Source organism: Palaemon carinicauda, chromosome 8, assembly GCF_036898095.1.
Source record: "Palaemon carinicauda isolate YSFRI2023 chromosome 8, ASM3689809v2, whole genome shotgun sequence".
Lineage (NCBI taxonomy): Eukaryota > Metazoa > Arthropoda > Malacostraca > Decapoda > Palaemonidae > Palaemon > Palaemon carinicauda.
In genome coordinates this window covers 8391002-8408359 of record NC_090732.1, presented here as the reverse complement: position 1 = coordinate 8408359, position 17358 = coordinate 8391002, and the positions used below count along the sequence as shown (strand labels likewise).

General features: G+C 53.3%; 2 protein-coding genes across 3 annotated transcripts in view; both read right to left on the bottom strand.

The window, feature by feature from the left end:
* Positions 1–17358, bottom strand: part of LOC137645634 (serine-rich adhesin for platelets-like) — a 52003-nt gene that overhangs the window by 15460 nt on the left and 19185 nt on the right. The window lies entirely within an intron of this gene.
* Positions 2437–17293, bottom strand: LOC137644784 (uncharacterized). Its single transcript, XM_068377680.1, has 4 exons — positions 16988–17293; positions 16547–16864; positions 11091–11439; positions 2437–2684 (listed from the first exon to the last, which is right to left on the bottom strand). Exons 1-4 carry the CDS (start codon positions 17291–17293, stop codon positions 2437–2439), a joined length of 1221 nt encoding a protein of 406 aa, XP_068233781.1.

Genomic DNA, 17358 nt, shown 5'->3' with positions numbered 1-17358 from the left:
TTAGACACCACTTTCTTAGCTGCCGGTGCCTGCTTTGGTGTCTTGCAAGGCTGCTGCTGCGGTTGCTGTGGAGCTGGAGGCTTATAGGGCCGAGATGCAAGGGCCCTTTGGAGGAGGGAGTCCTGGCTCGACTTCCTCCACCTCTCGGCTGTGCGTTCCATGTCCTGCAGCTCGAACAGATTCCCCCTAAGGAGGGAAGCGTGCCTGAGCCTGTAGACATCCATGGCGGGGACCTTCGGGTGGATCTTCTCGGTCACCGCATCATGGCGCTTCAACACCGAGTTGGCCCAAAGGTTGGTAACCTGATGTGCCAGGAACTCGATGGACCGAGTGCCCGAGAGGAGGAAGGTCTCCAGGGCCTTCCTATTGGTCTCCTTAAGACAGATCCTCGGAGCGCAATAGGATGCCCAGAGAACCTAGCCAGATATCCAGCCACGAAGTGGCCTGCATGGTGCACTTCGCGACCTTCTCATGGCTCAGGATCTCCGACGCCGAGAACGTCACCTGGCGGGCGGAGAGCTTCTCAAGGGGAACTCCCCTAGCGAGCTCTTCTACCGAATGATGGAGGGGAAGAGCGAGGCTAGACTCCCCATGATCTCAAAATACCTCCTCTGCTGGAGACGAGGAGGGGGGAGGAGTTTGTTCCCGGCAGAGGAACAACTGGAGGAAGCGAGAACCGCGAGTTGAGCATTGGCCCTGGCTCTGGCACTCTTCAGCCCCTGGGACCAGGGCAAAGCCGCGCTGGCCTTGGGGGGCTTCTGAGTTCCGTACACCTGATCCAGGACCGTGTCCTTGCCTTCACGGGGGGCGATCACAGGGTCTATGAACCCGTTGAGCTGTCTCATCAGGCTCAGGACTTGCCAGAAGGCGTGCTCAGACTCTTGCTGGTCTCCTCCCTGTGGACTGGCAGCAAAGTCTCCCGTCCCCGGAATCTTTTCCTGGGGAGATGCGTGGACGTTCTCCCGGGGTGCAGCTGGATCCTGACGAATTCGAGAAGACGACTTCGGAATCGTCTTGGAGTCTTTAGGTTCCCTCCTGGGCGGGATACACGACCCCAACAAAGAGGTCTGGAAGGTGCCTTCCACGCGAGAAGATTCCCCTCCACGAGGAGACGACTCCCCCCTTGGTGCAGAGGGGGAGACCGCTACCTCACTGGATTCTCCTGAGGACGGAAAAGCCTCGTCTTCAGGAGAAGGAGAAAGCGCCTGCGAAGGGGATGGAGCCTTCCTGACGGACCTCTTAGGAACCAGCTTCTCCCTGGGAGAAGTCACCACGAAGTCCACTCCTCTCCTTCTCTTCAGCGGGGGCGAGGCCGCCGTTGGCTTGTGTCCTTGATCGGCGAGTGCCGGCTTCATAGCCTTCACTAACGCCCGCATCAGAGGACCAAACCAAGACTGCCGAGACACAAACCCAGAGTCCGAAATTCCCGCTGGAGGGAAGGGGATCGGGCGATCCTTCGGAGTGGACACCACTGGACCTGCCTGTAAGGAAAAAGGGGAAGAAAGTTGTTCTGACCTCTCCGATGGGTCTTCCCTATCCTGAAAAAGAGACCTGCGCTTAGGCAGGGGCAATCCTGATTGCGGTCTGGCAACACGCGGCCCTGCTGCTGTCGCGAGCTGCGGAACCCAACGTGAACGGGGGTCGTGCTGACGCTTGTGCGTAGGCAACACTAAGGAGTTGCGCGCGAGAGGCTGTTGAAGCGCGGGCGCGCAATTGCGCGGAGACAATCGAGTGCGGGAGCGGTCGCTTGGGCGTGTAGGCGAGTAAGCACGTGAGCGAGCTGGCGAGTGAGCGCGTTGGCAAGGGAAAGCGTTGGCGCGTGGGCGAACGAGATCGCTCCGACGACCGCTGTCGATGGTGTCCAGGGGACCTGTAACGCGTGGGAGATCGATAGCGTGTTGGTGAACGCTGGCGCGTGGGTGAGCGATGGCGCGTTGGCGCGTGGTGGCACGTTGGCGAGCGATGGCGCGTAGAATGCGCAAGCGAGCGACCGCGCATGGGCGAGCTGGAAGAAGGAGACCCATGTCTCCCTAGATCCTCTGGGCGCCGACGCGTAGGTGAGCGCTTGCGCGCAGGCGAAAAATCACGTGAGCGGTCAGGAGATCGCCGATGTTCAGTGGATCGCTTACGCGCTGGGGACCGTTAACGCGCAGGAGATCGCTGACGAGCAGGCGAACGTTGACGCGTCTGTGATTGCTGGCGAGCAGAAGGGCGACGAGTGGAATCCTGTGTGGGAGCTGCCGGTGCGTTGCGCAAAGGCGAACGTTCACAAACGGCCTCAGGAACAGGAGGAGCGCGGGTGCGAGGGCGTACAGTAGCCTTAAAAGTACGCGTAGGCGACCGCGAGCGTTGTTGCGCTGGAACAGGCTGACGAGCAGGATTGCGAGGGCGAGGAGAAGAAGAGTCCTTGTCCATGACCTTAACCGAAGTTCTAGGTCACGCGGGCGAACGTGGGCACGTATCAGGAACTGGGAGCGCAGGTGCGCTCTGACGGGCAGGAGATCTAGAGCGCTCAGGAGACCGATGGCTCGCTGGGTGCACAACAGGAACAGCAGGATGTTCGGAGTCCTCAGGAGAGCGCTGGCGAACAGTGGGGTGACGATCATTAGGAGAGCGCTGACGAACAGGAGAGCGCTGGCGATCAGGAGAACGCTGACGAGCAGGAGAGCGCCTGTGCGTTAACTCTGCAGAAGGGAACGCAGGGGAGCCCTGACGCACAAGGGAAGCACCCACACCGTGGGAGGCAACCCTTTGCCCCGAAGGGACCGTTGCGCGTCGGATGACGAGGTCAGACTGCTGTCCATCTGCACCAGGGGCGGAAGGTCTGGAAGGCATTGGAGAACGAGATCGATCCCCAGAGAGGTCTAAGGAGGCAGGAGCTGCAGACTGCTTACGGCGAGGAGAATCCCCATCGGAGAAAGGAGGCGAAGATTCAAAAAGGCGCCTCTTAGCACCCTTATAGGGAGAAGGGAGGCCCTTACGACGTAGCGGACGGTGAGCCTTACGGCGAAGGCGGCCACGAGGGCGGTCGTCAGGATCATCCGTCCTCCGAAGGGGAGTCTCAGTCAAAGCGCTCCCCCGAGAGGGAGGCTTGGCAGAAGAAGAGCCCGTGGGACTCCCTTCCCCCTTCGAAGGATGTACAGAAGGGGAAGGAGAGCCTTCAGCAATGTCATCCTCGTCAGGAACCGCAGAGGTTTGCCCCGACCCGTCGGAAGCCTCTGTCACCACGACGTCGACGATAGACAGAGGTCAAACAGGGCTTCCTTGGAGGGCAGGCCCTTCAGCCCCAAGGAAGCCCAAAGCTGAAAGAGATCATCATGAGACAAAGAATCATTACCAACAACCTCCCCCGGGAGAGGAGGGGGAGCCACCCCGCTATGGGAGGCGACGCCCTCTCCCCCAACCCAAGGTCGGGAAACTGAACTAGGGCCTGCGCTCCCACTCGGCGGTCTCCACATGATGGATATCCAAGGGTGAGGCCAACTTCAAACACACACAAGCTGAGGAAAAGCAAAAAAGATTAAAGCTGTCAAACGAGGACGATGGACATACACGTCTGTTCATCGCCGGAACCAAAAGTGAAGTGAAGCAAATCACCGGTGCGTGGGGGGGAGGGGTAGCAAGCTACCCCTTCCCCTATCCCCACTAACTAGCGCGGGGGTAGTTAACTCTTGTTAAAAACTATTGGCTCATCATTTCAGCTACGCTGAAAGTAAACCCAATGTAAATAGCGTGGTTTGTATTTCGGTTACAGAACAATTGTATTTTTCCTAGTATACAAACCTGGAGCTATTTATAAGGTATACTTTCGGCGTAGCTGAAAGACGAACTATGATAAATTTAGTGAGGGATTTTTGGGCTCAGGCCATGTCATCCTGATGGAAGGGTTCCTTTAGGTACCCTTCTAAGGGATATTTGCTACAGTGATACTCCCAGAGAAACAAACCGAAGGTCTTCAGGATTCTAACTCCTGGCGCAAGTAACCAATTAAGGATATCGCATAATATCAGGGGACGTAATTTTAGATACGACACATAGCAATCTTCACCCCGAATAGATTTAACTCTTTGATGAAAGGGGGAAGAGTGGCGAAAAAAGGGGGTGCTCATCTAGGTACCCGGTGGACCTCCTTCCCCATTACTACTATGACACTATTCCTTTTCTTGTAGCTCTCTAAGCAAGTTGTGCTCCCATTAACCCAGCGTTGTGTTACAAGTTATTGGAATATTCTTCATGTAATCTCCAGCATTTTCATCCTTTGGAAAGGTGAGTATAAATTCTTTCCTGTGAATAATTTTAGTCTCCCTTTACACAGCTAAATTAGGATAATTTAAGTGTTAAGGTGAGCCTTGCTCAGACCGGAGGCAGCCATTTCACAACTGCAGTTGCCCGTTACCATTACATTTTAGTTAGTCAGTAGGGCAACGTTTCCCGGTATTAAGCTATAATGTTAGCTATTTAGGCAAATAATAAAAGTGGTGATCTTGCATACATGAATTTTATTCCTCTTCCTATTATGTGACTTTACCGATCATATGCGGCAGGAGCCCCGGCGGTACTAAACCTTGGCCGGGGATCCTACTAGAGCGAGACTATTCTCGCTCATTTATACGTTAGTAACGTAATTCCCCATGTTTAGCCTCACCCTATCATTCCTTATTGATTCGGATGAGAACTAACGTTCTCTGGAATCTATGGATAATGCATGATATACATTCTCTCTCAGAGAAAAGAGGTTAAACCCTTCCTCCCTCCCTGAGTGCTGCCGCAGCTACAGGCGGCAACCACTGTCTTCTTCATTGCCATCGAACTCCGGCTTTGATTTAGATAGTGACAAACTCAGGATGCCCTTGTCTTGCAGCCGACGATGTCACCAGCAAAGGAACCATGTTTCCTCTTCCGCCGATGACGTCGTCACAGCACAGGAAGCCATGCTTCCTCAGTTCTCTGTTGTAGGTAGGCGGCATACCTGCCGCCACCCTTCCCCCTTCTGCCCTTTAGGGAGGTCATAGCCACCACCATTCTCTTTCGCCGGTATTCTGACAGTCATCCTGGCTTGCTAGGTTGACTGAGTTACCGGCTGGTACCCTGCTGGCGGCAGTTAGTTAAGCCGCCTCAGCCACCTTCCCCGCTTCTTCCTTCCTTCACAGGAAGTGAATATCATTGGGGGGAAGATTGAGCCGGCCCTGACGGCTGCCGGTGGGAAACCTAACATACTTTGAGAAGTCCTCAGCCCTCCCTTGGATTGCCATACACAATTGTTGCCGCTTATGGGTGGAAGTCAGAATCAGACAGATTCTTATCCCTTCCATTGGAACTCTCATTCTAGCAAGGAGACAGTAGGCGGCCTGATAGTCCTCCTACACTTCCAATTGTTATGTTACCCATAATAATAAGAATCTCTCCTTCCTCAATGCTTTCTCTTTTTCTTTCAGTTAGTACCGCCAGGTACTAACCTAACCCCGGCAGTGCGCCGGCTAACTACAGTATACAACTATACAGTAGTACACATATTTTCTAACATACTCTGTGTTTCCTGTCGCAGTCTATTGTTGGGACCACGATTTTGTGTTGAGGCTGAGTACTCCCTCAACACCCAGATGGTTTATTTCGATCATCAGGACCTTAAATAAAAATGTTAATGTTAGTATATTGCTTACTAACCTTAACTCTAGTCCCTAGAGTTTACTTCTACCTTGTATTCTCCCCATCAGGGAAACTAAATCAAAAATTTTAAATAATTTTTATTTTTCCTAACATACTCACCGAGAACTACTTTTCTTGGAGTCACTTGTGAATCCCTAAATCTCGACCAAGGTTTTTCCCGCCGTTACCCCCCTTACTCCGCTCTACATAGGCTTACCCCCGCCGCCAGAGAATGCGCCCTGAGGGCAGGATTAGGGCAGGTCACTGCTTCTCTGGGTCAGCGTCCTCATTAAGTTCGTCGCTTAGCCCAACTTGGCAATGGAAGGATGGCACTCGGGGACGGAAGGAAGGGCCATTACCCGAAAAGTAGTTCTCGGTGAGTATGTTAGGAAAAATAAAAATTATTTAAAATTTTTGATTTGTCCCAACACAAATACTCACCGAGAACTACTTTTCTTGGAGACTTATACTTTAGGAGGCGGGAGTGCTATTCTGACACTTGACTCGGCACATAGTGCCTAGAGGGCTATGGAATGCGGGGCCTATCAGAGTGCGGAGTGAGGGTAACTGCGGAACCTTACGCTATTATCTAAGACTCACCTCTTAAAATTTCTTCTGGCGATTTTCTCCTGATATAGTCGCGAAGAATTTGTTCACCGTTGGGGACAGCTTCTGGCCTACCGCTACACAGCTTGGAGGGCGGCAATGACTGTCCCAATGGAGAACCCGTCCAAGGATTTTCTTGAATAATCCTTGAGGTAGTGGGCAGTAAAGGTCGACTGGTGCGACCAAGTGCCTGCCTGCAGGATCTGCCCCACCGCCATGTTTCTCTCAAAGGCCAAGAAGGTGCTCAGACCCCTGGCACTGCCATTCTATCCTCTTCATAGGTTCTAGCGATGACTTGTCTCAGCCAGAAGGAAATGGTGTTCTTGGAAACTTGTTTCCTATTAACACCTGTGGAAACGAAGAGGTTCTTGGTACCTGGTCGGAGATGAGCTGTCCTTTCCAGGTACTTTCTGAGCGTCCGTACTGGGCATAACTTCAAGTCTTCTGTAATGCCTGTCTTGGGAATGGCCGGAATTGAGAAACCTTCAAACCTCGGGTCCCAGACTGCTGGGTTCTGAGTCTTCGCCACAAAGGAGGGCACGAACCTGAAGGACACTTCTTTCCACCCTTTGGAGTGCGAAACGTCGTAAGACAGACCATGGATCTCGCCCACTCTCTTAGCCGAAGCTAAGGCTAGCAAGAAGATGGTCTTGAAAGTGAGGTCTTTGTCCCCGATATCTTTCAGGGGTTCAAAGGGAGGAAGACTTAGCATCTTCAAGACCTTGGCTAGGTCCCACCTGGGCACTCTCCTAACTTGAGGGGGGCAGGACTGCTCGAAACTCCTAATCAGCATCGCTATGTGTCTCGAGGTCCCCAGGTTGATGCCTTTCAGGAGGAAGACTTGGCCTAAGGCGGCTCGAACTCCTTTAATGGCTGGGATTGACATTCCCACTTCATCTCTAAGATACACCAGAAACTCAGCTATGTCCGGGACCGAAGCTTTAAGAGGTCTAATGTGTTTCTCCGAGCACCACTTCGTGAAGGAGGCCCACTTCGCCTGGTATACCGCGGTAGAGGATTTCCTCAGGTATAGGGACATTCTCTTAGCTGTGGCGGAGGAGTACCCCTCCTTCTTCAAGAGCCGCTCGATAGTCTCCAGGCGTGAAGGCGAAGAGAGAGAGAGTTGTCGTGGAGCCTGAGGAAGTGCGGTTGGTGCAGGAGGTCTGACCTGGCGGGCAGAGGCCAAGGCGGTTGGCTCGCTAGGTCTTTTAGGTCTGCGAACCACTCTCTCTCCGGCCACCAGGGCGCTACCAAAGTCATCCTTAGGTTTCGGGAGGCCCTTACTCTGTTGAGTACCTGCCTTATCAGCGTGAAGGGGGGAAAAGCGTACACGTCCAGGTTGTCCCACTTGTGCTGGAAGGCGTCTTCTAGGGCTGCCTTTTGGTCTGGGACCGGGGAGCAATAGACCGGTAGTTGGGCGTTGAGCTTTGTTGCAAAGAGGTCCATCACCGGGGAGCCCCAGCGTTGAATGATGAGTCTGGCTACTTCTGGGTGTAGAGACCACTCTGTCCCCACTATTTGACCCATTCTGCTGAGGCCGTCAGCTAGCACGTTTTTCTTCCCGGGGATGAACCTTGCTAGCAGCACCACTTGCTGCTCGTCCACCCAATGTAGGATGCTTATGGCGAGGTCGCACAGTTCTTTCGATCTCATGCCCCCTTGCTTCTTTATGTAGGCCACTACCGTGGCGTTGTCTCACATTAACGCCACGGTGTTTCCCTTTAGCCGACTTGCAAAGTGAAGACATGCCTTCTGGACTGCTCTTAGTTCTAGGACATTGATGTGGAGACGCTTTTCGCTCTCCGACCAGGTACCGCTTGCTGTCTCTTCCAGAAGGTGGGCCCCCCACCCTTGGTTGGAGGCGTCTGTGAACAGGAGGTACTCGGGGGGACAGGACCCGAGGGGCATCCCCTTGAGGGAGTTCGACTGGCAGTGCCACCATTCTAGGGAGGTTCTCGTGTCTGGAAGGATTGGAATTAACGCCTTCTGAGAGCCTGTCTGGGACCAGAGGCTCTTGAGGTTCCATTGAATGGGTCTGAGCCTCATCCTCCCTTGGGGAACCAGTTTCTCCAATGAGACCAGGTGACCTATCAGTCTCTGCCAGTCTCTCGCCCTCCTGGAATGTTCTGACAGGAACGGCTGAATGATGTGCTTGAGGTTCCGTATCCTGTCTTCCGAGGGGAAAACCTTCCCCTGCACGGTATCCAACGTCATCCCCAAGTATCCCATTCTGTTGGATGGTGTTAAGTTCGACTTTTCCAGATTGATTACGATTCCCAGATTCCTGCAGAACTGGAGGAGGTTTCTCCCTTGTTCCTCCAAGAGGGCCTTTGAGTTGGAAAGGAGCAACCAGTCGTCTAGGTATCTGATGAGACGGATACCCCGTTCGTGAGCCCACACTGAGACTGTCGCGAAGACCCTCGTGAACACTTGAGGGGCCGTCGACAGACCGAAGCAAAGGGTCTTGAACTGCAGGATCTGGGAACCCCATTTTACCCGGAGGAACTTCCGACTCGACGGGTGGACAGGGATCTGGAAGTATGCGTCCTTGAGGTCGACCGTCATCATGTAATCTTTCTCCCTCAAGGACATCAGGACGGATTTTGGGGTGTCCATCTTGAAGTCCGTCTTCTTGACGAACTTGTTGAGGGCCGACAGGTCTATCACGGGTCTCCAACCCCCCGTTGCTTTCTCTACCAGGAACAGGCGGCTGTAGAAGCCTGGGCCTGGGAGAAGGACCTCTTCCATGGCCCCCTTCTCCAACATGGAGGAAATCTCCTCCTGAAGGGTGGCCCTTTTCATCGGGTCCCTGGGGGCCAACCATTCAGTCTGGCTGGCTGGAATTAGAGGGGGTGGGTCCGCTATGAAGGGGAGCCTGTAGCCTTCTTTCAGGACAGACACCGTCCAAGGATCCGCTCCTTGTGCTTTCCATGCTTGCCAATGAGGTCTGAGGCATCCCCCAACCCGAGGCTTGGGCGGGAGTAGGGGGCCTCTCCCTCTACCTTCTCCTAGAGGGGTGGCCTGATCTGCCTCTCTTAGAGACGGAGTAACCCGACCTGAAGGAGCTGGAAGAAGCTGGTGCTCCTCTGCGGGAGGGCTGAGGAGTTGTTGTCCAGGAGGAGGAAGGGGTGTCCCTCCTCGAAGTGTTGGGGGCGGCCTGAGGAGTCACGGCGCTATCCGAGGCGGCCCTCCTGTATGGCGGCCTTCTAGATGACGCCTGTCTGGGGACGTTGGCCTCTTTCTTCTTGGACACTTTCTCCATTAGGTTTTCCAGCTCTTTTAATGGGAACAGAGACTCACCCCACAAGGGTAGGCTACGAACAGCTCGGGCCTCTGTCCGGGATCCTCCTCGACACCTTAGCTAGTACCGTGTCTCGTTTCCTTAGTACCCAGTTGGCCGTCAGGGCGAGCGCCTGGTACGCTAGAAACTTCAGAGTTTTCCCCCCGGAGGTGAGAAGGTCCTTCAGGAGGTTCTGCTGCTCAGGATCTTCAGCCATGAGGAGACGTTAACCAGGTCCCTCGACATCTCCTCCATCGTGGCGGCTTCCGTAGGAGAGAAGGAAACCGGGGCTGACGAGGCCCTTTCGTCTGAGCCGCCTTGTCCAAGGATGTCCAAGGCCGGGTCCACTCTACAGGAGCCTGGGCGCTGCCCTTCTGGAATGTATACTTTCCCTTGTGCTTTGAGGCCATGAAGCAGTTTCGAGGCACTCTGGGACTTGGGGGCTTACGCATTGCTGGCCACCAAGTTGTCTATGTACTCTTGCCCTAGTACTAGGTCTGGGGCAAGAGGAAGGGCCAGGGAGGACTTCGGAAGGGCGTCGTGATGTGTAATTCTCAGGAGGCTTGATCTCCAGGAATTCCCCTTAGGCGCCGAGGGTTCTGTAATCCCATGGTGCCTCCTGATGAGGCCCACCACTCTTCTGTATGCGGAGTCCTCCGACGGGGGAGCTTCTCCTCCGTCAGCCGAGGCCTCGGCCTGGAGTGGGGGCGCCGGGTTGCTGGTTCGGCAGACCGGTCGTCCCGCCCTTGGGTCCAGGGGGGCCGACCTGTAACCGTAGGGAGCTCCGTAAGAGGGTGGATCTCGCTGCAAGGTGGGTACCACCGGCTCAGGGAGGGCTCTCGGTTGCCCGAAGGCTCTGGAAGCGGCAGTCACGGTCCCGGTGGGCTGACCCGACAACGGGAACCGTTCCTTCTTACTCGATGACCGCACCAGCTGGGCTGGTTCGATCAGGCTGCCTTCAAAGAAGCGCGTTTCCCCCCGCTGGGCGGGGTGAACCAGAGGCCTCGAGGACTTATGCTTCGGTGAGAGGTCTTTCCTGCGTGCCAGGTCGCGCGGTTCTAAGCTGTGCGTTGAGAGCGGCAGCCTAGACGCACGTTCACTGGAACGAGGGTCTGGAGAGTGGAGCCTCTTGGACTCTCCTGAAGGTACGTAGACCCAGGCGCCCCCGGGAGAGACATTTTTCCTACACTTACGGGAATGGGAGCGGGAGCGCTTCTTGCTAGGCCGCGACCTTGACCTAGAGCGGGAATGATCACTTTCGGACAGCTCCCTTCTCCTGCGTCGTTTCCCCCTGACTTCTTCCTCGGAGGATGAGTCTACCTCTGACGAGTCCGACGGCGCCACGTTCCTCGCCTAACTGGAGGAAGTCCTCGGGAACTGCCGTGGAGATCGTCGGCACAGAGTCTAATCTATCCATGCCAGGGGGCCAGGGGTCCAGGGTCACGTCCATTCTTATCAGACCTCCCTGGCGTCTTCGGCAACTTCCATCCGAAGGCATCGCTACTCGGGCGGCGAACTCTAGTTTGGCTGTCCCCTGGCGGGGGAGAGCCCGACGCACCGGCCCACGAGGGCGGAGGAGACTCTGAAACAACAACACTGCCCCATACAGGATCTTCAGAGGACGCGTGGTCCCCCACCACAAGGCCTGATTCACCTGAAGCACTACCGGACCCTTCGTTAGCCCTAGAGGGGCCCGCCCTTGGTTCTTCCCTCGCACTGGGTTCCCTGGGAAGAACGCCTTGACTATCTACAACACTGGAGGCTTCTTGCCCTCTCCTCTGCGAAGGAGACGGAGAAGCCGAGGCTTCGTCGGACCGATCACTGGCCGAAGGTAACGAAGAAACGACGCTAATCTTCCTGGGGGAACGCTTAGAAGATTTCTTCTTTTTGGTACCGTAGCGTACCCACTGGATATCATCACAACTTACGCACTCTGAACACGTGTCCGCGGAGGAGCAAACTTTCCCCCTACACGTGGAACAAAGGGAGTGAGGGTCTACCTCTGGCTTTGAGAGGAAAGCCCCACACGACTTTCCGGCTCTAGGCCCAGGGCAACGGCGCACATGCTCCATCGTTCGCACACGAATGGCACAACACTAGTGAGCTATAAGTACACTGGGGATATACACAGGGAGAACGCACTGTAACACTTGCGAATAACGCACTACGCAAAAACACAAGTCCCCACGCTGGAAACACGTGGAACACAAACGCGCCAAAGGATCGAGAGAGACGAGAGTGAGCTGTGTACTGCTCACGACCAAGGAACTTAATGAGGACGCAGACCCAGAGAAGCAGCGACCTGCCCTAATCCTGCCCTCAGGGCGCATTCTCTGGCGGCGGGGGTAAGCCTATGTAGAGCGGAGTAAGGGGGGTAACGGCGGGAAAAACCTTGGTCGAGATTGAGGGATTCACAAGTGACTCCAAGAAAAGTAGTTCTCGGAGAGTATTTGTGTTGGAACAAATATTAATTACTGACGGAGGTCTCACCAATGGCCTGGGAGGGGAAACACAGATATGTCAAATTCGTAGATAATTATGTTATTTTCATTAGTAAAATAAATTTTTGAATATACTTACCCGATAATCATGTAGCTGTCAACTCCGTTGCCCGACAGAAATCTAAGGAGGGATACGCCAGCTATCACAATACTAGAAGGGGGTGTACTTACCAGCGCCACCTGTGGCCAGGTACTCAAGTACTTCTTGTTGACACCACCTCAATTATTCCTCGGTCCCACTGGTTCTCTATGGGGAGGAAGGGAGGGTCAATTAAATCATGATTATCGGGTAAATATATTCAAAATTTTATTTTACTAATGAAAATAACATTTTTCAATATTAAACTTACCCGATAATCATGTAGCTGATTCACACCCAGGGGGGTGGGTGAAAACCAGTGTACAAGATTAAAGGATAGCCAAGTATCCCAAATTTCATATAACAGTTATCTCAAATAACAATGAAATAATAAGTACCTGGTAAGGAAGTCGAATTGAACCGTTACTCTGCCTCTTTTTTAAGTTCGTCTTCCTTACTGAGCGCAGCGTTCCTCTTGGAGGCTGAATCAACCCAAGGTGCTAAAGTATATAGGGTTGCAACCCCTACTAAAGGACCTCTACACAACCTCTAACCCAGGCGCTTCTCAAGAATGAATTGACCACCCGCCAAATCAAAAGGATGCGGAAGGCTTCTTAGCCTACCGTAACAACCATAAAAACAACAATAAAAGAATTCAAGAGAAAGGTTAAAAAAGGTTATGGGATTAAGGGAATGTAGTGGCTGAGCCCTCACCTACTACTGCACTCGCTGCTACGAATGGTCCCAGGGTGTAGCAGTTCTCGTAAAGAGACTGGACATCTTTCAGATAAAATGATGCAAACACTGACTTGCTCCTCCAATAGGTTGCATCCATTATGCTCTGCAGAGAACGGTTTTTATTAAAGGCCATCGAAGTAGCTACGGCTCTTACTTCGTGGGTCTTTACCTTCAGCAATGCAAGGTCTTCCTCCTTTAAGTGAGAATGTGCTTCTCTGATCAGAAGCCTTATATAATACGAAAGCCCATTCTTGGACATGGGTCTCGAGGGTTTCCTGATGGCACACCATAAGGCTTCTGACTGTCCTCGGAGAGGTTTAGACCTCTTGAGATAATATTTGAGAGCTCTGACAGGGCAAAGAACTCTCTCAAGTTCGTTACCTACCATGTTGGAGAGGCTAGGTATCTCGAACGATCTAGGCCAAGGACGTGAAGGAAGCTCGTTCTTTGCTAGGAATCCAAGCTGAAAAGAACATGTAGCAGATTCGGTTGTGAAACCAATGTTCTTGCTGAAGGCATGAACCTCACTGACTCTCTTAGCTGTTGCAAGGCAAACGAGAAAAAGAGTCTTGAGGGTAAGGTCCTTAAATGAAGCTGACTGGAGAGGTTCGAACCTAGATGTCATAAGAAACCTTAAGACTACGTCTAGATTCCAGCCTGGAGTGGAAAGACGACGATCTTTAGACGTCTCAAAAGACTTAAGAATGTCTTGAAGGTCCTTGTTGGAAGACAGGTCCAAACCTCTGTGGCGGAGAACTGAGGCCAACATACTCCTATATCCCTTAATCGTAGGAGCTGAAAGGGATCTCTCATTCCTAAGATGAAGAAGGAAGTCAGCTATTTGGATCACAGAGGTATTGGTAGAGGATATCGAATTGGTTCTACACCAGCTTCGGAAGACCTCCCACTTAGACTGGTAGACTCTACGAGTGGAAACCCTTCTTGCTCTGGCAATCGCACTGGCTGCCTCCTTCGAAAAGCCTCGAGCTCTAGTGAATCTTTCGACAGTCTGAAGGCAGTCAGCCGAAGAGCGTGGAGGTTTGGATGCAACCTGTCTACGTGAGGTTGACGTAGAAGGTCCACTCTTAGAGGTAGAGTCCTGGGGAAGTCTACTAGCCATTGTAGTACCTCTGTGAACCATTCTCTTGCAGGCCAAAGGGGAGCAACCAGCGTCAGCCGTGTCCCTTCGTGTGAGACGAATTTCTGCAGAACCTTGTTGATTATCTTGAACGGAGGGAATGCGTACAGGTCGAGATGGGACCAGTTCAGTAGAAAGGCATCCACATGAACTGCTGCAGGGTCTGGAACAGGAGAACAATACAGAGGAAGTCTCTTGGTCATGGAGGTGGCAAACAGATCTATGGTAGGTTGACCCCACAAGGTCCAAAGTCTGTTGCACACACTCTTGTGGAGGGTCCATTCCGTGGGAATGACCTGATTCCTTCTGCTTAGACGATCTGCTGACACGTTCATATCACCCTGGATGAACCTCGTGACTAGAGAGAGGTTTAGACTTCTTGACCAAATGAGGAGGTCCCTTGCGATCTCGTAAAGGCTCCTCGAATGGGTCCCTCCTTGCTTGGAGATGTAAGCCAAGGCTGTGGTGTTGTCCGAGTTCACCTCCACCACTTTGCCTAGCAGGAGGGACTTGAAGTTCAACAGGGCTAGATGAACTGCCAGCAGTTCCTTGCAGTTGATGTGGAGAGATCGTTGTTCCTCGTTCCACATTCCCGAGCATTCCTTTCCGTCCAAGGTTGCACCCCAGCCCGAGTCCGATGCATCTGAGAAGAGATGAAGATTGGGGGTCTGAATGGCCAAGGATAGACCCTCTTTGAGAAGGAGGTTGTGCTTCCACCACAGGAGAGTGGTCTTCATCTCTTGGTTGATAGGGATAGAGACTGCTTCTAGAGTCGAACTCTTGTCCCAATGAGCTGCCAGGTGGAATTGAAGAGGGCGGAGGTGGAGTCTGCCCAGCTCGACAAACAGGGCTAGAGACGAGAGAGTCCCTGTGAGACTCATCCACTGTCTCACTGAGCAACTGCTCCTCTTCAGCATGCTCATGAAGATTCTCCAGACAACGACGACTCGAGGAGGCTCTCAACAGCCAGTCGTCTAGGTAGAGGGAGGCTCTGATGTTTGACAAGTGAAGGAATTTGGCTACATTCCTCATCAGAAGGGTAAAGACCATAGGAGCTGTGCTTAGGCCAAAACACAGGGCTTGGAATTGATAGACGACCTTTCCGAAAACGAATCTTAGGAAAGGTTGGGAGTCTGGATGAATCGGAACGTGAAAGTATGCGTCTTTCAAGTCCAAAGAGACCATCCAGTCCTCCTGTCTGACCGCTGCTAAGACCGACTTGGTCGTCTCCATCGTGAACGTCAGCTTGGTGACATACTCGTTGAGAGCGCTGACGTCCAGCACCGGTCTCCAACCTCCTGTCTTCTTGGCCACAAGAAAGAGACGGTTGTAGAAGCCCGGGGATTGATGGTCCCGGACTATAACCACTGCCTTCTTCTGCACAAGAAGCGACACCTCCTGGTGCAATGCTAGCCTCTTGTCCTCCTCTTTGTAGTTGGGAGAGAGGTTGATGGGCGATGTGGTCAGAGGTGGTTGAAGGCAGAATGGAATCCTGTAACCGAACCTCAGCCAACTGACAGACTGTGCGTCTGCACCTCTCATCTCCCAAGCTCGCCAGAAGGTCTTGAGTCTGGCTCCTACTGTTGTCTGGAGAAGCGGAGAGTCAGTTTTTTCCTTTGGATGACCTGGATCCTTTCCTGGACTTGCCTTTGTAAGAGTCTGGACGGGAGCTTCCTCGGCTGGGGGCTCTACCACGAAAGGGCGGTATGAACCTAGTAGCAGGGGTATCAGCCACTGGGGAGCGGTAAGTCTTAGGGACTGAGGTGGCAGCCTTAGACTTACGAGCCGAAGAAGCTACAAGATCGTGCGTATCCTTCTGTATCAGGGCAGTAGACAAGTCCTTAATGAGCTCTTCGGGAAAAATAAACTTCGAGAGCGGAGCAAAAAGAAGTTGTGACCGTTGGCAAGGTGTAATGCTGGCGGAAAGGAAGGAACACAGCTGTTCCCTTTTCTTCAACACCCCTGATACAAACAAGGACGCTAGCTCGCCCGATCCATCTCTGATGGCCTTATCCATGCAGGACATTAACAGCATGGCAGAATCTTTGTCCGCAGGAGAGGTTTTCTTGCTGAGGGCCCCCAGGCACCAGTCGAGAAAATTAAACATTTCAAACGCTCTAAACACCCCTTTCAGCAAGTGATCCAGGTCTGAGAAGGTCCAACACACCTTCGAGCGTCTCATAGCAGTCCTTCGAGGCGAGTCTACCAGACTTGAGAAGTCAGCCTGGGCAGAGGCAGGTACTCCCAAGCCTGGTGCTTCCCGTGGCATACCAAACGCTCGCTTTCGATGTGAGCTTCGTTGGAGGGAACATGAAGGAAGTCTTGCCAAGAAGTTGTTTAGACTGCAGCCACTCCCCTAAGATCCTAAAAGCCCTCTTGGAGGATCTAGCTAGGACAAGCTTGGTATAGGAAGACTGAGCTTGATGTACGCCCAGCGAAAACTCAGATGGCGGAGAGCGGGGAATAGCCGAGACAAAATGGTCTGGATAAACCTCCCTGAGAAGAGCCAAGACCTTGCGAAAATCAAGAGACTGTGGAGAGAGCTTGGATTCGTCCACGTCTGATGAGGGATCAAGGTGTGCCTCCTCATCATCCGAAACCTCATCCCCAGAATGAGGCGACGAGATCGGATACGAATGTTGAACCGCAGAGTCAGAACGAGCAGGAACAATAACCGTGGATACCTCATCAAGTAACTGAGGCTCAGACTGCAAGGGCTGAACAACAGACGAAGCAGAAGGAAGGCGCATGGGTGGAGGAGGTTGACTCCTAGCAAAAGATGTTGAACCCAAGGAATGCGCTTGCTGAGCGGAGGACGAAGGCGGAGCAGTAAGTTCCTGTTCCTGTGGAATGAGCGGAGCGAGACGAGGCCGAGGCTGCGCAGAACAAGGTAAAGTTCTCGCAAGCAGAGGTTTCTGAGGCGCAAGCTCAGGGTGCAAGGGTTGAGCTCGGTGCAGCAGCTAAGGAGACTGACTCATGGGCGGAAGAGGTTGTTGTACCTCAACCGAGAGTTGCACCACAGGTGGAGCAGCCAGGGGAGGAGGAGGAAGAGTGGAGTAATCCTCCTGATCCCAAACAGAAGGTTGGCTTAAAGAAGGCTGAGGCTGAACAACACTGGGAACAGCGAACTCCGAAAGTGGTTCAACATCGTACGCCTGGCAGATGGTGCTGCGACTAGGTGGAGCGAGCGCAGGCGGGTTGAGCACAGGCTGAGCGGGTGCAGGCGGAAGGAGTGCAGGCGGAGGCGGAGGTGCAACACTCTCAGCCCGACACTCACGCATCAAGTCCGAAAGCTGAGCTTGCATGGACTGAAGCAAAGTCCACTTGGGATCAGCAGAGACGGCAGCAGACTGAGGTAAAGCCTTAACAG